Here is a 23830-nt window from a genome sequence, read left to right as displayed (position 1 = left end):
AATGAATCATTTTAAACAGTGTGCATGCAACAGAACTAAAACAATTTCCCACCTTAAAAACTCATTCAGTCTAGTGCATGTCATCTGATCCCAATCCAAAGGCCTAAAACATTCCTGCTGACCAAGAAAAGCCTCACAATCACACGTTCGGAGTTTCATTGGCAGCTGCATCCTATCTGTGTGATTTGACTTTACAATTTGGAAGCCAAAATAACAAAGTAGGTCCAATGAATTAATTATACAGGTTTTCGGCAGCAGCGCTTTAAATTATTCAGCTTGGATGTGCAGTCCTTGACAGAGCTCAAATCCTTCTCCGGTAACCGTACGGCAGCTGTTAACTGAGCTGGAGCTTCGCCAGAGAGGCTCAAACGCGTGCAGTGACCGAAAAATACTTTGTGCTTTTAATTACCTGAAGAAAAACAAAGAGAAACGGAGAGAGAGAGGAAGAAAAGAGGCAGAGGTTTTTCTAAAAAGGTCAAATACCAATAGATAAACTCAAAAGCACATTGACTCTGGAAGTTAAAGGAACGGTGAACCCAAAAATGAAAAATACGTACCCATTTATTCAACATCATATATGTTTAAGTTTAATTCCTCTTGCTGAAAACAGAAGATATTTGGAACAACGTCAGAAAATGCGTCATGATATCCAAAGTATGGAAAAGAGTCAATAGCTAACAGTTTCCAGCGTTCTTCAGTATATGTTAAATCTGTGTTTTAAAAAGACAGAAGCTCAAAAGTAACAATGATACAATTATTAATTCTGTTTGAACTGTCCATTTAACGTTTCATACAGTGTAAACTGCCACTCAATATTTATCAACAAATTCTTTATTTATTTGTGAGCGCCAGACATGGATTAACCCTGAATGTGAACCAAATTACAATCTCTCCAATAATTCGGCTCTGAAAATCCTTTTTAGCACCAGCTTTAATCTGCGTTTGGGACGCTGGCCCACAGGGGCTCGAGGATCATCTGTAATCATCGCTAAATCATCTGTAACTAACAGAACAAATCATCTCTGAATATGTTTGCACTCTACTAATCACGAGGAACTGTTGTTGAGCGTGGTTTTTCTGTGGAACCGATATGACGATTCATCTCTATTTACTTGGTTTTCATGCATGCGTATTCATGCATCTTTACAATAGCACCTGATACTAAAGGTGATGATACATGGGGAAAATCATTCATTCATTTTCTTGTCGGCTTAGTCCCTTTATTAATCCGGGGTCGCCACAGCGGAATGAACCGCCAACTTATCCAGCACGTTTTTACGCAGCGGATGCCCTTCCAGCCGCAACCATCTCTAGGAAAAAATGGGTAAATTGTTAGAGCAATGTTGACAGCAAATTTGGGCAATGCTGCCATCAAATAGATCCAGATGCAGTTTTGTTGGCCATTATCAATAGGAAGGCAAACTCTAAAATTCGCCTTGTATTTCATGGCATTAAAGTCAGTGTAAAATCAAAACGTGTTTATTTAGCTCGCTCATATCATTATTTTAGGTGGACAATTCAACTGTGTGTGTGTTAATCCTATGAAACAGCTTTGTTTTGGTAATCTTCAATCTCATTCTGACCATTTGCTTCTGCGTTTGGAGTGAAAGTCCTTATCTGATGATGTCAGATGTCAATATTCTTAGCCACGCCCCTCTTACTGTTAGTTTTCCGTGATGAAATGATATGCAAAAAAAGTCACGCCCCCTAATGAATATTCCATTTAAGTTTGAATAACATCTACATACTGAAATACAATAGCAATGTGTTATTCGTTTAAGTACGTTACTTGTGACTAGGTCTTAAACTAACTAATATATTCTAAATAATCCACTATTCATATGTATTGTTTTTGTCATATTTTGTAGTGCATCAAAATGACTTAATTATGGGATATGAGAGTGTGTGGCACCCTGTGGAGGTTTGGACAGTGTGTTTGTTACTTCTGGTACTTTACACGTGCCATTAGTTGTTGTGACTCTGCTGCTTACTAATGAATAACATAATTAACATAATAAAAAATGCTCTATTTTCTCATATAACATTTATATAAATATAAATTTACACCTGACATTATTAGATTAAATATTTTAGTAAGTAAGTAAATAAATAAGGAAGCAAGGCAGTAATGCGTGTGTATGTGTGTGTGTGTGTGTGTGTGTGTGTATATATAGAGCGCATTTCTTGTGTATGGACATACACCCAAAGTGCTTAACAATCACGAAAGGGAGGTCTCCCCACTCCACCACTAATGTGCAGCATCCACTTGGAAGTTGTGACTGCAGCCAAAAAACAACGGAGCCAATATTTTATAGAGCCAATTCGGTAGATGAAGATGATTGGAGGTCATGATAGGTAAGGGTCAATGGGGAGAATATGGCCAAGACACCGAGGTTACACCCTACTCTTTACAAGAAGTGCCATGAGATTTTTAATGACCACAGAGAGGCAGGACCTCTGTTTAACACAAAAACGAAAGAAAGACGGCGCCTACTGACAGTATAGTGTCCCCTTCACTTTACCAGGGGCATTAGGATACACACCGACCGCAGGTTAAGCCTCCCCTGCTGCCCTCACTAACATCTCCTCCAACAGAAACCAGGTTTTCCCATGTGGTCTCCCATCCAGGTACAGACAAGGCTCAGCCCTGCTTAGCTTCAGTGAGTAACCAGTCTTGGGTGGTGATATGGTCGTGGAGTATGGTTATAAATAACATATTTTAGCTAAAATAATTTATTAAAAACAAAACAGAAAATAAGAATACAAAAAAAATGTATCATAATAACAATAAATTGACTTTTTAACATATAAAAATTATGTTTAAAAAAAGAAAAATATATCTTTTTTTTTAATAATTACTAAAAAAAAAAAAAATTAAATATAATATAATTTAAAAATTCGATAACTTGGATAAAAACATGTTTTATTTTTAAGTTATGCAATGTTTCATTAAGATATTGGATTGAGCCAAAGAAAATTTGTGGAGCAACTTCATAATGATATTACTGATATACTATAAAATAATACGAGTATGATTATAAATAACATATTTTAGGGTAAAATTTAATGAATAAATACCTCTTACACATGACATTTTAATATGAAATATTATATTATAGAATCTACATTATTATATGTATAACATACACATTATATAGACTTAAATATGGGAACACTTTATTTTGATGGTCCATTTGAGTATTAGTAGACTGTCTGCTTCATATCTGCTGATACTGCTCCTTCAACAGACATTTAACTGACTTTAAGACACTTTGCAAGTACACGTCAACTTACATTAACCCTAACCCCAAACTAACAGTCTACTTATAATGTAATGAGAATTAGTTGGCATGTAGATGCAATGTAGCTTAAATTCAACAAACGGACCATCAAAATAAAGTCTGACCAACGGATTGTCCTGAAATAACTAAAAAACCCTTTGGCCTGCATTAGTAAGCAGCAGAGTCACAACAGCTAATGGCACGTGTAAAGTACCAGAAATAACAAACACACTGTCCAAACCTCCACAGGGTGCCACACACTCTCATATCCCATAATCCCACAGACCCGAGACACAAACATGGAAATCGAGAACTCGACACAAGACCAGGATTATCTGCTTTAGGTCTGAGAGCTGGTTTGAGGTCTGATGTTACAGTCGGGTGGTTTAAGCTCCTTACAGAACGACACCGAGCTCAAGATGATGGCTTTACATTCCTCACCGCCATCCAGAAAACACAGTCTCAGCTCTCGGGCTGGAGGAGAGAACATCTAGTTTTCAATTTATGTTGTTGTTGTTTTATTTGGTTTACTCAATATTGATTCCTATAAGTTCTACCCGGACGGACGGACAGATGGATAGATGGATGCACTGATAAAGCTGAATACAATGACAGACAGACAGACAGATCATTTGAAATCCACCCATCAGAAATCCAACACCCAAAATAATTTAATAAAACATGCAGTTCACTTAAAAGTGGTTCAAAGGGATCCCTAATGTGCTTTTAACCTCACTTAAACGGAGCTCGTCTCATAATGATCCGGCCATGAACCTGACAGCTAATCAACCACTACATTCATTCATTATTCATTAGCTCATTAATATGCAAATGCACGCACATTCTGTGGTGTCCATGACTGTGTAGCCAAAATGAGACTGAAATATTAACACAATATTTAGGTCTGCCGACTGAGCGTCCCGCAGTGAAAAGAGGATAAATTATGCAGAATCTGGGAATGTTTCGTTTGTTGGGCCTACCAAGTTGCAAAACAATTAGGCGAAGCATTTAGTATAAGCTAAACACTTATTCTTGGACGAAACAGGATTTAGGGCATGCAGTAAAAATTCTTGGCGACAAATGAACTGCTAAACAACCCACAACAGTGCAAGAGACAGAAAAAGAGTGAGGATCACAGCAGAGAAGAGAGAGAGACTACACTGTCAAAAACAAAATCCAGGTTGCCTTCAATTTTTAAGCTGAATCAAATTAACTTTATGAGTCCATTGAACTTACATTATGTTAAGCTGACTTAAAACTGCTCGCATAACTTAGAAAATTAAAGTTAATACATGATTAACTTAGTTTAATAGGTTACAATAAACTAAAAACATGTGCTGTCATGACTGATTATATACAGGGTATATAACTTTTTTACAATGTAGTTGTTCCCAGCACTGTCAAAAGAAAAGGCTGTCTGCCATCAAAATGAATGCTTCGAACATATCGTCCAAACACCAAAACTGAAAAAATAAATAAATAAATATCGGTCGGGCGAGGCAGTGGCGCAGTAGGTAGTGCTGTCACCTCGTAGCAAGAAGGTTGCTGGGTCAAACCTCGGCTCAGTTGGCGTTTCTGTGTGGAGTTTGCATGTTCTCCCTGCCTTTGCGTGGGTTTCCTCCGGGTGCTCCGGTTTCCCCTACAGTCCAAAGACATGCGGTACAGGTGAATTGGGTAGGCTAAATTGTCCGTAGTGTATGAGTGTGTGTGTGAATATGTGTGTGGATGTTTCCCAGAGATGGGTTGCTGCTGGAAGGGCATCCGCTGCGTAAAAACTTGCTGGATAAGTTGGCGGTTCATTCCGCTGTGGAGACCCCGGATTAATAAAGGGATTAAGCCGACAAGAAAATGACTGAATGAATATCGGTCGATATATCGGTCACCCACTAGCTTTAACCTTCCAAAAATATATATATTTTCCTGTTGCAAACATTGCTATTCTCCAATTCTGATGACGGTTTTCCACAAAATAAATTATTATTTAGGTGAAGTACATTCATTAATTTGCTAAAAATATAAGTAAAACTATAATAATGCTAATATTCTAAAATTCTTTTAATTAATTATATTACTATAAAGTATTATAACATTGTTATAATACTATCATTATTATACTTTATATAGACAGACAGAAATATATAAACAATACTGTGATATTCCTTCAATAATAAAACAAAATCATCCTTTTTGAAAAAAGTCATTTAAAGTAAAAGCTATAAACTGTAAATGTAGAAGTTATCATCCTCTCAAGACGAGCTGCTACTTCAGCTGCACAAGACGAATACACAATTTCTTTATGTTTGGGTCAAGAAATCACAGAATTGTTTCTTTTCCCCGTCTCTGCACTACATTAGCTTCATCTGGATGCTTTTAAATCTACATTAAGTGTGCATTTCTGTCTTATAGCACACTTGCACAGTTCAATAAACTGGAAGAAAGCGTTTAAATGCATCTGCGTTTACATGGAAAAAAAATTGGCTAAAGGGACAGAAATCAGTCAGTGACGATCTGTTTATGCTTAAGTGGTTTATAACTTTACTATGATTAGCAGTTGAATGCGTTCACATGACCATGTGCATCATTGGCTTATTAGAAATAATCAGTAAGTACGCTGTAATGTCAGCAATCCTCCGTATTTTGTGATGAATGATTTTTTTCACTTATTTATTTTTTCTGAATTGTATAAAGGGATCTAGATCTTTCCTCCAAAAGCTTTTGGTGTTGAAAAGTGACTTCAGTTGACATTTTTTAATCAATGACTCAATCGGTACTCACCAATCTGGCTGATCTCATGAACCAATCACAAGTACTCGTATACGAGTTTACAAGCAGAGGAAGACACACATGCTGTCCTGTATATTAGACACATCAGCAGCGCTAAAACAAGTGAGGAGATAAATGATGCATGAGCGATCGCTGGACTTAATTTTAGTATAGTAGCTATGGATATATAGGTGTGCGTTTTAACTTCTTATGCATCAAATATGCACCACAAACCTTTTCTTGATTGAGACTTGTTGACTTTTTCATCTATCATTTGCAATGTGTCCATCGTTTTTCTTTCCATTTTCTTACCATCTGCTTCTGACCATGACATGTTCCCACTAGATGGTTATAAGAGACATGTTTAGGGAATCATATGCAACATCCTTCCCTTATTCTCTTAGGTAAAGAGAGCTCTACGCTTAAGTAGCATATGCATTTAAGCATTATATCAGATGAATCGATACTCGGTATCGGCTATAATATATTGATCGGAGCATCCCTATTTTCAAGTGATTATTTTGTGTTTGTGTTATAAACTAAAGTACAATAAATAAACTAATAAACTAAGTACTTTTTCAGCTATTTTACAGCATTATTTCACTTTATATATTGTTTGTTAAAAATATCTTATCTTAAACCACTTAAATACTAATAAAAGTCACTGTAAAAAAAAAACTAACTGTACCGAGTTGAATTTAACATCACAAGCTGACAGACCAGAAATAAAACTCCCATAATACAATACAGAACCGTAAACAAACAAACAAACATGGTAAACAATACACTGTAATGCATGGTAAACAATGTACACAGTGTATTAGTGGTTCCACACAATTCAGGTTTTCTCAATAAAAACAACAAGTTCACATAATAATATTTACAAATTTAAGTGGATTGAAAATAAAACAATTAAGTTGTCCCATCAAAAACTTAAGAATGGTGTTGTTTCGACTCAACTTAAAAGAATTAGTTATTATTTTGAGTGTATGACCTCACACAATGTTATCACATAAATACCATGTAACCTACACCAGCAGACCATTAAATTCAACACACACTCCTAAATAGGACCGCATGATATTGTCTTGCTGCAATATATATAGTGATATGAACTACTCTGAAAGATTCAGATTGAGTGGGGAGATCAAGTCTTTTTCGAAAGCACAAGTCAGCATAAAATATCATGAAAACAAGCATATATAAATACGACAGAGCTTTATGTTTATGTAAAACAGTGCTTTAGGGTTTGCTGTGGGTGATCTAACAGTATTCAAGTACAAACAATCAAGCATAAATAACATGGTCAATGTATAAATAATTGTATACAAGAATATAAAAATAATTTCTTTTAATCTTTAATACATAAATCCAATCCCATATTGCAGATGCACACATTGCAATATTGACGCTCAAACAATATACTGTTCAACCCTATTGCGAAACCTGAGAGCAAAGATGTAAACAGCAATTCAGAAAGCTGAACGCAATCCAGCAGTGAATCTCTTAGCTCGTCCACAAAACTGTTTTCCTCTCTTAGCAATGCGGAGAATCTTACCACAGCCATTTAAAGAGCGCAGGCCTGGACCGCACGTGTATTTATGATGTAAGAATCTGACTCTCTCGACAGACCGGCGATTCATCTGTGCTCATAACAGGAGCCGGCGCTTCTCTGGCACGACTCTGCTGCGCTCGTGCCAAAAGATCGGCCACTGTGGAAATCATTCATTAGCGCAGCTGCTGTAGGGGAAGATGCTGCGGACGCTGATGTGAATGCGAGGGAAGTGTTGATAGGCTGACGGAGAGCAGGTCTGTTAATTAATCAGCTCGTTTAGACATTCCTCGGCATGGATGTCGACATCCGAACACAGTTAACCTCTCGGTCTGCTACCGATCTGCAGGAGCGGGGATAATTGGCAACTACAAGAGGGGGGATTTAAAAAGTCGATATTAGAGGCGCAGATAGAGGAAGGATAGCACATGGGGAAGAGTAGGCAGAAATAAGAGACGATGAGACATTTTAGGGAGGAAAATCTCAGGATATGTTTGTAAGGTTTAGATCAATGACATAAACGCATGCATAAACCGATCTGAAGGAGCGAGGATAATTGGAAACTACAAGAGACGGAAATTAAGGAGATATTACAGTCGCAGATACAAGAAGGACAGCATATTGGGAAGAGTTGGTGAAAATAAGAGACGATGAGACGTCTTAGGGAGGAAAAGCTCAGGATATGTTCGTTAGGTTCTGATAAATAATCTTAAACGCAGGCATAAACTGATCTCATAGAGTGAGGCTAATTGCAAACTACATGAGGCGAAAATTAAAAGGGCGATATTACAGACACAGGTACAAGAATGATAGCATATTGGAAAGAGTAGGCAGAAATAAGAGGTAATTAGACATTTTAGGGAGGAAAAGCTTAGGATATGTTTGTTAGGTTTAGATAAATAATGTTAAACGCATGCATAAACCGATCTCAAGGAGTGCGGCTAATTAGAAACTACAAGAAGCGGAAATTAAAAGGGCGATATTTGACTTGCAGATATAAGAAGGACAGCATATAAAGGAAGAGAAGGTGGAAATAAGAAAGGATGAGACATTTTAGGGAGGAAAAGCTCAGGATATGTTTGTTAGGTTCAGATAAATAATGTTAAAAGCATGCATAAACCGATCTCAGGGAACGAGGCTATTGGAAACTACAAGAGGCGGAAATTAAACGGGCAATATTACAGACACAGATACAAGAATAATAGCATATTGGAAAGAGTAGGCAGAAATATAAGACGATTAGACATTTTAGAGAGGAAAAGCTCAGGATATGTTTGTTAGGTTGAGATAAATGACGCTAAACACATGCATAAACCGATCTCAAGAAGCCAGGCTAATTGGAAACTAGAAGAGGCGGAAATTAAAAGGGCAATATTTGAGTTGCAGATACAAGAAGGATAGCATATAAAGGAAGAGAAGGTGGAAAAAAGAAAGGATGAGAAATTTTAGGGAGGAAAAGCTCAGGATATGTTTGTTAGGTTCAGATAAATAATGTTAAAAGCAGGCATAAACTGATCTCAGGGAGCGAGGCTAATTGGAAACTACAAGACGCGAAAATTAAAAGGGCGATATTACAGACAAAGGTACAAGAATAATAGCATATTGGAAAGATTAGGCAGAAATAAGAGGTAATTAGACATTTTAGGGAGGAAAAGCTCAGGATATGTTCGTAAGGTTCAGATAAACAATGTTGAACGCATGCATAAACCGATCTCAAGGAGTGCGGCTAATTAGAAACTACAAGAAGCGTAAATTAAAAGGGCAATATTTGACTTGCAGATATAAGAAGGATAGCATATATAGGAAGAGAAGGTGGAAAAAAGAAAAGATGAGACATTTTAGGGAGGAAAAGCTCAGGATATGTTTGTTAGGTTCAGATAAATAATGTTAAAAGCATGTATAAACTGATCTCAGGGAGAGAGGCTAATTGGAAACTATAAGAGGCAAAAATTAAAAGGGCGATATTACAGACAAAGGTACAAGAACAATAGCATATTGGAAAGAGTAGGCAGAAATAAGAGATAATTAGACATTTTAAGGAGGAAAAGCTCTGGATATGTTTGTTAGGTTCAGATAAATGATGCTAAACGCATGCATAAACCGATCTAAAGAAGCCAGGCTAATTGGAAACTAGAAGAGGCGGAAATTAAAAGGGCAATATTTGAGTTGCAGATACAAGAAGGATAGCATATAAGGGAAGAGTAGGTGGAATTAAGAAAAGATGAGACATTTTAGGGAGAAAAAGCTCAGAATATGTTTGTTAGGTTCAGATAAATAATGTTAAACACATGCATAAACCGATCTCAGGGAGAGAGGCTAATTGTAAACTACAAGACGCGAAAATTAAAAGGGCGATATTACAGACAAAGGTACAAGAATAATAGCATATTGGAAAGATTAGGCAGAAATATAAGACGATGAGACATTTTAGAGAGGAAAAGCTCAGGAAATGTTTGTTAGGTTCAGATAAATAATGCTAAACACATGCATAAACCTATCTCAAGGAGCTAAGCTAATTAGAAACTACTAGAAGCGTAAATTAAAATGTCAATATTTGAGTTGTAGATACAAGAAGGATAACATATAAGGGAAAAGTAGGTGGAAATGAGAGAAGATGAGACATTTTAGGGAGGAAAAGCTTAGGTGTATGGTTGTTAGATTCAGATGAATAATGTTAAACAGATGCATAAACTGATCTCAAGGAGCGAGGCTAATTAGAAACTACAAGAAGCGTTAATTAAAATGTCAATATTTGAGTTGCACATACAAAATTAGGATAGCATATGGGGAAGAGTAAATAAATGAATAAATAAAAACAAAGAACAATGCAGCACTCAAAATCTGCATTGTCTGTCTGTCTGTCATTAGCTCTGGTAGCTTCACTGAATACAATCCAGATGTAGATGTGCGCGCAAACACACACTTCAGGCATAACTATAATCTGAATCACAATCCTCCTGAGAACCCACACTTTTCATTCCTCCTCCAAATGCTTCTCAGCACCTCACTAAGCAGTTCCTTCACTTAAAAGACAGCTCGCGCTCCCTAGTCCCTACACATTGTGCTTGTGTCACTTACCAGCCTCAAAAGAAAAGATCTGCTCTGGCGGGTTATCAGAAATAAATGAAGCCATTTGGTAGAAGAGAGCTGGCAGAGAATTGCCCATTATCTGCCTTTCAGATATCTAAAGGTCAGGAAAAAATCATCTGGAGTCCCACAAAGAGAATAATCACAGTGTCTCAAGCTGTGTTTTGAGACAAGCTGTGATTTATGTGTTATTTTGCAGATTGTGTTTTTATTTTGTATGCATCACCTTATTTAAATTTAAATGCATTACCTTTTTGTTCCTAAAAATGTTGGGTGACCACAGTTTTATTTTAATAAATAGAAATGTTTAATGAAAACAACCACTGAGAAATGAATAAAAGTATACATTTTCCGTATCGCCCCTGGTACTGGCAAAGATTTATTAATTTATTATAATTATTATTATTATTATTACTACTGTTGATATTATTCATTAACTCATTCATTTTCCTTTTCGGCTTAGTCCCTTTATTAATCTGGGGTCACCACAGAGGAATAAACCGCCAATTTATCGAGCATATGTTTTACGCAGCAGATGCCCTTCCAGCTGCAACCCATCACTGGGAATTGTTGATATTATAAATAATATTTATTTTATTTATTTCATTTATTTTATTATTATTATTATTATTATTATTATTATTATTATTATTATTATTATTATTATTATTATTATTATTATCATCATCATCATCATCAATATATATATATATATATATATATATATATATATATATATATATATATATATATATATATATATATATAATTTTATTTTTGGTTTATTATTTTATTATTATTCTCAGAATTCTAATAATTCATATTAATGTTATTATTATTATTATTATTATTAATTATTATTATTTTTATTATACATTTTTAATACATCATTATGGATATTATATTATTGATATTATTGATATTATTATTATTATCATTATTGATATTAAAGTTTTATTAATTATAATACTAATATAAATAATAATATTATTTATTATTTTAATATTAATTTCGATTGCTGTCATATTTATTATTATTATTATTATTGATAATATTGTTGATATTATAATTATTAAAATGTATGTATAATATTTTCATTACTTTATTTATATTGTTATTACTATTAATATTACTATTATTATTATTAATAATACTAATGTTATTTTTTTATTTATGATTATTATTATTATCGTTATTACATTAATTTATATATTATTTTTTGTTTTATTGGTTTTCAATATCATTATTGATATTATTATTGATATTATTAATAATAATACTTATTTACAATATTTTATTTTATTATTTGTATAATAATTATTAGCATTATAATTGTTATTATTATTATTATTATTATTATTATTATTATTAAGTAGTAGTAGTAGTAGAAGAATTGCTTTATGTTAATATTATTTTTTTGTATCTGCATGCAGTCAGATGTAATGGTTAAGTATATCTAATGTATTTAATTTGGTATTCATTTGTAATAATGTTTATTTTTCTTGTTTTGTTTATTGAGTTAATGAACGAGGGGTTAGGAGAAGCGATTAACAATGGACAATATCTGACTGTTTACCTCTCTCAATATTTGACTTGTTTTGTCATGCAAAAGACCAATAAAAAAGACTTATTTTCAAACGGTGTGTCCTCATTTACACTGAGCACCATATATATCCCAGATTCAATTATTTCTAATTCAGTTTGAATTTAATTAACATGCACATAATATATGGACAGACACCAGGGCATTTTGCAGGCACTTGTAAAACATGTGTATTCCAGTGTAAAAGCGCTGTGCAATGTCTCCATAGGCCAGAGTAAATCATACATGACTATGATTAAATGGAAATATAGGTCAGATGCCCACTTCACCTCATTCTGTAACATAATCTGCTTCAGTGTGTGTGTGTGTGTGTTGCCATCTCTGCTGTATTGTGCGATTAAATCTCTTAAACTCTAGGAGCTGCAAAAGCGCTGCTGGGTAATTCATCCAGATTTCATACGAGAGTTTCATTTACCCCTGTCTATATTTTATATGTCGAATCCTCAGTGATTGTTCTGTGTTGTGTACGTGTGTGTTTCTTGTGATGTTTAGTCAGGGTTTTCAGACAGAGAGCTCTAATTATCAACTGCCCACGATATTTTCTTCATATGTTCCTTCATGAGATGAGTTTCACTTCCCTGTTCTTTTATTTTCCTCAACATCCTTCTCATTATTGATCTTTTTTTTTCTAATAAAGCAGATCCTGTCGTGAGAAGGCCTGACATCCTGCAGATTAAACACTGAAGACCAAAACACAGCAACCTCTTGTCTGTGTAAAACCATATCTTCATCTTCATAGATTATAAGAGCTGCTACATTTAGAGCTGTCAAGATAATTATTCATTCAATCATTCCCTTAACAGTTCCTGATTATGTGTATTATTACAATATTATATTATTATTATTGTTAATATTGTTGTTGTTGTTGTTGTTTATTGTTGTTTATTATTGTTTATTATTATTATTATTATTATTATTATTATTATTATTATTATTAAATAATAACAACAACAATAATAATAATAATAATAATAATAATAATAATAATAATTATTATTATTATTATTATTATTATTATTATTATTATTATTATTATTATATTAAAAACAATATTAATAATATTAACAACAATAATAACAACAACAACAACAACAACAACAACAACAACAATAATATTATTAATAATAATAATAACAATAATAATAATAATAATAATAATAATAATAATAATAATAATAATAACAGCAATAATAATAAATGACAACAACAACAACAACAATAATAATATAAATAATAATGATAATGATAACAATAATAATAATAATAATAATAATAATAATAATAATAATAATAATAACAACAATAATAATAAATGACAACAACAACAACAACAATAATAATAATATAAATAATAATAATAATAATAATGATAACAATAATAATAAAAACAACAACAACAACAACAACAACAATAATAATATAAATAATAATAATAATAATAATAATAATAATAATAATAATAATAATAATACAGTAAAATTGTATTTTTCAAGAGTGGGTAGCTGCTGCGACAGGGGCAGTGCGGAGGATTGCGATGCTGACTCAGCAGTGTGATGTCTATCGGCAATCGGTGATGGACCATGGCATTGTCCATCAACCCAACCCTAATTAAACAAAATAAAACATTTATATAAAAAAAATTAAAAAATTTAAAATAAAAAAAAACTTTAAAATCAGCCTGAAATCTTCAGAGACCACGAACCCCCTTTCATAATTTGAGCACTAACAGTGATGGACTGCTCCAGTTTTACTGCTGCTCCAGCACCAACAGCTTCTGATGCTTGTTTACTGAGGGAAGACTGAAAGTAAATCTTTGCATCAATCGAGCTGCGTCTCATCAGCTGCTTTAGGCATTGAGCTTTCATGTGGTCGTCGCTATTGGTCAAACCAGTCTTTCTGGCACACGAAACCATTCACCAAACATTTCCAGCACTGCGGTCATCTAGTTTAACACACATTCATCTGTGAAACAGAGCGACGACCACACCCAAACACACACACACACACACACACACACACACACACACACACACACACACACACACACACACACACACACACACACACACACACACACACACACACACACACAGAGAGAGAGAGAGAGAGAGAAATACATACACTGAGAAACACACACATGGTCACAGACACACACAAACACACACAGAGAAATACACATATACATACACGCACGCACGCACGCACGCACACACACACACACACACACACAGAGAAGAGACAAACAAACAGACAGAGAAACGTGCATACAGACAAACATCGAGAAACGGACACACAAACACACTGAGAAACACACACAGACACATGCACAAACAAAATGTGCGAAAACACACAGACAGAAACACACACAAACACACACACACACACACACAAACAGACAAACATAGAAACACACACATTAAGAAAAGTGTGCACACACACAAAACATGCATAGACAGAGAAAACACACACACACACACACACACAGAGAAGAGAAAAACTTACATACAGACAGAGAAACGTGCACACAGACAAACATCGAGAAACGGACACACACACAAACACACTCAAAAACACACACAGACACATGCACAAACAACAATGTGCAAAAACACATACAGAAAACAAACAAAAACAGACATAGAAACACACACACTGAGAAAAGTGCACACACACAAAACATGCGTAGACAGAGAAAACACACACACACACACACATATAAGTATATTATATATGATATATACACACACACACACACACACACACACACACACATATAAGTATATTATATATGATATATATACACACACACACATGTATATATTATATTTGTATATAAAATATAAGAAAGCTTTAAAGCCCTTAGTTAAAATTCGCAACTAAACCACAATGAGATCAATCATAAATTCGAGCAATCTCCACTAACAAAGTGAAGGAGCATGTGGGCTTGTGCTTTTCTTCTGGTTTAGTGACACGGTAACTCCAGTGAGGAGGAAGGGGAGTGTTTTGTGATCTGTGTAACTCCAGGTCTTTCCGGAGTGTTGATCAGACGGTCAGACGTGCCGCTGTTTACACATCCATGAGCAGGAAAACATGAAGCACATCGAGTCACGCTTCAGCTGCTCGCTCTCTGTTTGTTTTGGCTTCACACTCGTCCTGTCCACAAGGAGAAAAGCAAGTGTCCGGAGAAACAGCCGGATAACAGGATCAACAACTCTGTTCACAGGGACCAGATCTGATTCAACAAGATGCAAAAATACTGACTGGTGGACATGCAAATGGATAAATGATGAGCTTTATAAAATATATATCTGAATGTGTGCATCATGTACATCTGAACGTATAGTAAAGCAGTAGCACAATACAACTACTTTTGGAAACTCAGAGGCTCAATCCCAATTCTACCTCATATAGCCCTTCCCATTTTTCTCAGACAAGCATTATCATGTTCACACTTTTCTCTCTTGTTTAAACACTCTCGAAGTTCAAACCTTCGTTATAAAACAAGTATAGTATTATAGAATGAAACCAAAAATCAAAACCATTTGATCTTCATTCATTAATTCTGTAATGGCGCCCTACAGCCACAACCTCTACCTTCCTTTAGCAAGTTCAACTTTTTGTGCGATGGTCAATATCTTCCTTTGCCTTTTGCGTGCTACCGTGGGTGCTTTTGAATGTTTTGTCGACATTGTGGGGAAAAAAAACTTGCATACATACAGTACAGGCCTTCAGAGATACACTGCTAGCAATCGAAGAGTTATGTAAATTTGGCAAGCTGAACGCATTCTGTACTTTACAGGAGACACAACATGAAGAAGATTGATTGACAATCGTCTACAGCCAATCAGGACGCAGAAAACAATGTGCTAATCAGAGTGAAGAACACAATGTGCTGTACAAAAAAAGCATGTCAATTTACACAAAACTGCGAGACCACAAAAAGTGAAAACTGTATATATTATTGGTTAATAATAATAATAATAATAATAATAATAATGATAATAATGATAATAATAATAATAATAATAATAATAATAATAATAATAATAATAATAATAATAATAATAATGTTGTTGTCGGTAAGTTTTCTTTTCAACAAAAGGTAATGTAACAAATAATTTTTTTAAATGTTCTTTTGTTAAAAAATATACCAAATCAAAATAAATAATAATGAATGAATGTATGAATGAATAATTAATAAATAAATAAATTATTAATTCATTCATTAATTCAACATTATTATGATTTAGTATAATTTTTCACCAAAAAGTTTAATTTTTATTTTTTATTTTATTTAATTTATGATTATTATTTTGATTTAGTATTTTTTAAACAAAATAATATTAATTAATTAATTAATTAATTAATGCATTATTATTATTTTGATTTAGTATTTTTTTCCAACAGCGTTTTTCTTTTCCAAGAGCATTTATTTATTTATTTATTTATTTATTTATTTATTTATTTATTTATTTATAAAACTCTTTCTGCATGTCTATTTTTTAATAAGCTAAATATCCAACACTGGCTTAAAGTCTCCTCCAAATTCCAAGAGCAACACCGCAGTCATCCAGCGTGGCTTTCAGAGGACGATTTATGTCCAAAACATTACATTCTCCGCCAAGTTGAGCTGTAAAGGGCAATGGTGTAAAAGGCACAGCTAATAGGCTTCCCTCTCGCTCATTTTTTCCCTTATGTGGAGAACATTTCATCCCACATCCAGTCTTAAGCCACTGGTTCCCCAGAACATCTGCTTCAGCTTAAGAGAATCAATAACTGGCCCATCCAGACTCCATCCGTCCGTATACTATTGAGCTTTCCGTGGTGCAGGAGTAACGTAACGCACCAATGCAGTGGGTCAATCTGAACAAATCTACCTGAGTCAGTATTATGCATACGAGAAAGTAACCCACAGCGACTGTTTTCAGGCTCTTTCTGAAATGTCAGGGAAAAAAAGTCTATGGTGCAAGCAGAAATCGGAACATGATAAAGTCGACTCTCTGGATGGTGCACGCGGTTCCAAATTGCTTGCATGCCAAGATGCCTGGTTGTTTTCAAATTCATTATCATATATGATTATTATAAGTACTTAGTGCTGTCAAATGATTCATCACATTCAATATAAAAGTTTGTATTTACACAATATATACATGTGTACTGTGTATATTTATGTATACATGTATGCAGTAAATATGGCTGTCATGGTGGTGCAGTGGGTAACACTGTTGCCTAACAGCAAGAAGGTCACTAGTTCGAGCCTCGGCTGGGTCAGTTGCCATTATTGAGTGGAGTTTGCATGATCTCCCCATGTTGGCGTGGGTTTCTTCCGGGTGCTCTGGTTTCCCCCACAGTCCAAAGACATCCGGTTTAAGTGACTTGGATAAGATAAAATGGCCGTAGTGATATGCTTGTGATTGCAAGAGTGTATGGGTGTTTCCAGGTTTGGGTTGCGGCTCGAAGGGCATACGCAGCATTAAACATTTGCTGGATATTTGGTGGTTCTTTGAGCTGTGGCGACCCTGATTAGTAAAAGGACTAAGCTTAAAAGAAAATGGATAAATGAATAAATACACACACATGCTGTATTTATAAACAAAATATACACATTATGTGCAAATATATTATAAATATGACCTTTTATTTTGGATATGATCAATTGCGATTAAACATTTGACAGCACTAATTATAATATAATGAATATAATATGCAAATTAAAGCAAAATGTACTGTGAATATAGCATTCATTCATTCATTTTCGGCTTTCGACTTAGTCCCTTTATTAATCTGGGGTCGCCACAGCGGAATGAACCACCAACTTATCCAGCAAGTGTTTATGCAGCGGATGCCCTTCCAGCTGCAACCCATCTCTGGGAAATGTGAATATAGCATATTAACATTAAAATATTAGTACTACAACAACATTAAGTAAAGTTTCACAAATTAACTTCGAGAAGAGCATGTTATGGTCTCCCATTCACAATCATTAGTAAGCCAGTCAGATTATTCCAAACCCACTATAAGTAGCCTGTCGAAAACTACTCCCTTATCTTTGTTTTCCGAAGAAACCCCCCATTCACCCCATCTCCACCTTTCCTTCTTTACCAGGGGGAGCTCTCGAGAACTACCTGATCTTGTACCCCCTTGCATGCTCATTGAACAATGATCTCAGAGCTCAGGGTTCTCTCCTGGGACAGCAAGCCAAACCTGCTATTATTACCAGGCAATCTCTAAGAGTGAACTCTTGAAACAAAAATACATTAAAATCAATTATTAAAACAACATGCATCATGGAAAGTTAATAACTACTAATCATTGATATATATATATACTAGATACCGCATGCAGGCCCTGAGAGCCAATAGAACCGCCATATTTGTACAGTGCTCCCAGGACAATAGTCATTCAACATCACTTAGTCAAGACTAAAGCCAATGTGAAGATGCTGGATTTAGAATTAGAAGTGAAAGCAGGAGAGGGGGTGTGTTTCAGGACATGGATTACATCAAATTTAACAGGGAGGGTGGATAATACATCTCCATGCACACAAACACACATACTTTGATGGCGATACCCACGCGATCACTTATCCACCGATGCAGAAAAGGAATGTAAATGTATAATTTTCATAATATAAAAACGATTTGCATACTGACCACTGGGAAAACTCCTGATCTCAGATGTATATATATATATATATATATATATATACACATGGCAAGTACTCCACTGCACCCTGGTCCCATATTTATTTCAAACGAGCACTACCCTGTATTAAAATAGTGGGTCTATTGACGCATATCAACAGCGTAGGCAACATCTAATGCAAATATTTATGACTAATAATAATACTAAAATATCAACCAAATAACATATGCATTACAACTTCAAAAATCAACTTTCCTAAAGAGATGGTCTCCTGTCATTATAAAATTTTTCAATAATGAGCCATGGACTCGGAGAACAAGGGCACTTTTTATCTTCCTTTCTTTACGTGATCTTTATTTTTTTTTTTAATAATCATTATTGTTATTGTATTATTTTTGTTTTATAAATTCTTTATTTTATATGTTCTAAGGATGTTTTTTGTTTTGTACATGTATTTGCAACCATTTTGGTAGCAAGAAATTGATGGTCTAACATGCAAAAAAAAAACTGTTACACTCTATTGTACTCCATGCAATGTTGTAATCTCTAATGAAAAGAAGTAAAAAAAAATAACAATAGTACTAAAAATAATATGAATAACAAAAATATTAATAATAATAATAATATTAATAGATTTCATTAGTTAAACAACCACTTAAAAAAATCCTATATATCAAATGCTATGCTAAGTGAGGTTTGTATTAGTCTTAAGTAATACCTCCAATGCACTGTGCCCAAAACCATGGTCAATCCAAACAAATGAACCCGATTCCGGATTATGCTCAAAACACAAAGTGACTGTTTTCAAAGGAAAGGAAATCTAACTCTCTGCTCCGAGCAGATAAATACAAGCTACGGAAATCCACCCATGTTATAGTCGACCTCTGGATGGTGCACGTGGTTTCAAATTCCTCTCAAGCCGAGAATTTCAGATGCCTGGTTGTTTTGCCATGCGCCGCGTGCCGTTTATGGATCATGTAAGATTACTTCACAAAGTTGAAGAACAACGTGCGGGCTAAGTATGCAAAAAAAAAACCTGATAACACATGTTTTTTTTCCCCGGCAGTAACCAGATTTCCTGCTCCACATATTTGCAAACAGATAACAGAATAGCAGAAAGAGAGACATCTAGACTCTATATCATCTTGTGCAATTACAGCTTCATATTTTGCAGAAAATAAGACACTTGATTAAGATTTCATTGTTGGGGACAATATTACATTAGACTCCATTAACATCTGCACTCATCTATTTTATAGTCACACAGTCAAAGCAGAAGACAATAAAACAGGTATAAATTAGAGCTAAAACATTTGAGCTTGTCTAGTAGTCACCATGTTAAGAGTCATTTTAAGAAAAACACATTAGATTTCATAGCTATACTGTAAATTGTTGTGTGTTCATATAATCACACCCTCCTTGTACTGATCTAACATGTGATTGTATGAGAAGAGCCTTCGCACAATACTCCAAACCACACAGATTAAGATGAAAATACTTGTTTTTCAATTCCCTTGCATCTCCAATCCCTTGTAAGCATTGCAACATGGATTAAATCATTCAAATGTACTTGTGCATCAAACCAAGTGTTCATATAAAGGTGATGAAAAGGGACGGAACTAAACAACATGATTATACATTAAAAAAAAGCAAGCGATTGGTCCATATTTTACATTTGTGTGGTCACATTTTATAACAGTGCTTTGTGCGTTAAGTGCAAATATATATAGCGGATTTTCTCCAGTATATCAGCATGCATGCAATAAAGAATCACTTCAAATGAGTCAGAACGGAACTTATTTTGACCACTGAACTGCATGTTTGAAGTAAACAAAGCTGATTTAACAATTCAATTTAAAGTTCAGTCCAAATTTGAAAAAAGAAAACAATTCACAGACTTAAACTGTATTTGTACTCCTTTAACAAAAGTTGCTTGTGTCAATAAATGGATTCACCCAAAAATGAAAATTGTGTCATCGTTTACGCACCCTTGACTTGTGTTTTTTTTTTTTTTTTTTTCTGAAGATATTTAGCAGAATGCTGGAAACCTGTAACCATGGATTTCAATAGTTTTTATTTTTCCTATGGAAGTCAATGGTTACAGATTTCCAACATTTTTAAAAACATCTTCTTTTGAGCTCAAACTCAAACTGATTTGGGTCAATTCAAGAGTGAGTAAATTTCATTTTTAATGAAATATCCCTTTAGTCCTTAAAAAAAATCTTATTAACATAGGCATTTGGCTCATGTCTGCAGTAGTATGTTATCATCTCTTCTGTGTCTTTTCAGAGTGTGAAACAACAGTCCGGTTCAGTGTTGTGGTGCAAAAACAACAGTGCAGTTTCGTGATATTTTTTATCCTGTCACTATGAGACTTTTAAATACCACCATATTTTAAATATCATTACATACTAACCGTCAATACTATAAATAGTTAAACTAGCACAAATTGTTAATATTATAACTATTATAACGAACTGTTCAATAGTTCGTTTTAATTTATTCCCTTCTGGGATTTTCTTTTAAATTGGGTTATATTTTATATATATATATATATATATATATATATATATATATATATATATATATATATATATATATATATATATATATATATATATATATGTATTTTTCATATATTTATTATAAAAGCTTATTTATTATGTAAGGCTTTCATTAGTGTTTGATGTTTTTTTTATGCTCCTGTTGGGTCCGAAAACGTAATTTCCTTCTGCATTACAACTCATAGTGATGTTTTGAATAACAAAAATAAAAGAAACTGAAACTAAACAGTGCATTTTACACATCATATGCATGAACATTATACAGATGACAAAGTTTGCAATGTGCACACTTTATTCCAGCCCTCATACTCAAAATTAAAAATGAAGCATTATTTGTGGTTTAATCTCATTATATAAGTGCTTTGCAACAGAAGCATGTTTATTTTAAATGGTAAAAAGAAACTTTGGCAGAATAGACAGGCCTAATTTTGACAGGGGCTTCAAATGCAACTAAGCTTGGCTAATTTATTCATCCTAGCCTCTGTATGAACTGAATTGACCGAGTGGAGCATTAAAAAAAAAAAGTGTCCCAGTTTATGGGCTGAAATGGGTCAACGGCAGCCATTTACACCCTATAAACACGTCTAAAATTAAATAAAGCTGATAGAAAACAGTGTGAAGCTTCGCAGGAAAGGTGTGATGCATGTAAAAACTGAAAGAAAAAAATAATGGAGGAATTTGGGAAAAGCATGGGAGTGTAGGCTGTTGTTCCTCCATCCCAGTTCAAATACAACAGCGAAGCCTCATCTGTGCAAGCATTTCGCCCTTGCCTGACCTGATGCATTATGGGAATTAAAGCTTTAGTGAGCTACTGTACTGCCAGTGCACCCAAAACAATGGAGTAAACAGCGTTGCGTAACTAACAGCTGGGGTTGGATTTGCCCCATGAAAAGTTGAGGTGCTCTGAGCTGGACTGAATTGTCCCAGAATTCCTCTCCAGCGATGATCTCAAATACGAAATTAACCTCCTGTTCAAGGGTGAGGTTGAAACCAAATGCTCACGTTCAGATGGGAAGTGATGGGTATTTTTTTTGCTCTGTAATGCTGTATGATTGACACAGGGAATGCCTGGTAAGGGTCATCCCAAACACAGCTCTCCCTTTATGGGAACATGACATATAATATGGAAGTTTAGAAACTTGTTTGTATGAAAATATGGTTAAAAACAGCCAAAATCACTGACGTCTGAAGCATCCCTGTGCAGAAAGATGGGAAAATGTACATGTAATTGTTTTACTTGGATAATCATTAATGCTTTTGGTTAATAATAACGCTTTAAGTTCATTTAAATCTTGAATTGGCTTGTTACATTATTATACTTAAATTAGCCTCCCACAAACGTATTAATCTGAGTGACATGCTTATGTAATTGTTAATGAATGTAATAAACTGTTAATACAGCTAAAAATGACTAAAACTGCACAATGATTAAGGCTTTGCTGTCACTATTTTTGTATATATTTTGTTTAATGCCATGTCAGCAACCAAGGCTATTTTCCTGGCAGGAATCTTTCAACAATAAATATAAAATTTAAAAATCAACAAACAAAATAAAACATGAATTAAATAAGATTTTTTTTTGTTAATACATGATAAAAATTCTAAAATCTTTTCTGGTTTCACTTTGTTAATGTCCTCAAAAGAGTTCATTTCATAAAAAAAGTGTTCTGGAATCAGTAAAAGCAGGACAGTCCAGTAAAATGTGTTTTATAGTAAGAGGAGTTTTGCAGCACAAACACTGAGTAGGGGTTTCACCTTGGGGCAAAAAACCATGTGTTATTCTCGTATCCCCGATATGACATCTGGTGAAAACTACCTGATCAAATCGATTCTTAAAATGTTTTAAAATTCTGTGTGAAATTTCAGGTTGGATTTCATGTATTGTTTTCTAATGCATCCCGTTCCTTTTGCCACTTGTTTAAAATGTAAGCGCTGATAAAAAGTTTCATCTCTGATGGAGGAATTTGGCATTTGTTCACTACTTGCTTCAAAGCATCTTTGCTTTGCTGTCACTTGTGGTGATCTAGATTTCCAGCGCTGAGAATTGTTTGACAAAAACTAAATGCAGTGTGGTTTAGAGTCATCAGAATATGCCAAACATATGTGAAATGCAGTGTCCCAATTACATACAAGTATTTATGGCATCGTTGCACTCTATGCTAACCTACCAACAAACCACAAAGCTCTACCCACGTTGTGCTGCTCAAACCAGCACAACATGAGAAACGTGCAGTTCACCTGAAACGCAGCTCTTTGTTAAGCTCTGCAAAGTTGCAAAAATTCCTGCATGCATTTAATTATTGTTGATCTAAAGAAAGCAATCCAATTCTGATCT

The 23830-nt window shown here is 34.3% G+C and overlaps 1 protein-coding gene across 10 annotated transcripts in view; it reads right to left on the bottom strand.

Annotated features, from left to right (window-relative positions):
• The window catches only part of dock4b (dedicator of cytokinesis 4b), a 158497-nt gene that overhangs the window by 117451 nt on the left and 17216 nt on the right, over window positions 1–23830 (bottom strand). Inside the window, 1 exon segment of one of the 10 annotated variants that reach the window (NM_001166228.1) lies at window positions 3657–3771. The exons of 8 other annotated variants lie outside the window; for them this stretch is intronic. In NM_001166228.1, coding sequence (NP_001159700.1) covers window positions 3657–3771 — 115 coding nt within the window. 10 annotated transcript variants of the gene reach the window in all.

This window comes from Danio rerio, chromosome 4 (genome assembly GCF_052040795.2).
Source record: "Danio rerio strain M-AB ecotype USA chromosome 4, GRCz13ab, whole genome shotgun sequence".
NCBI classification, from domain to species: Eukaryota; Metazoa; Chordata; class Actinopteri; order Cypriniformes; family Danionidae; genus Danio; species Danio rerio.
Note: the sequence above shows the minus strand (reverse complement) of the source record. Positions and strands in the feature narration are given on the sequence as shown.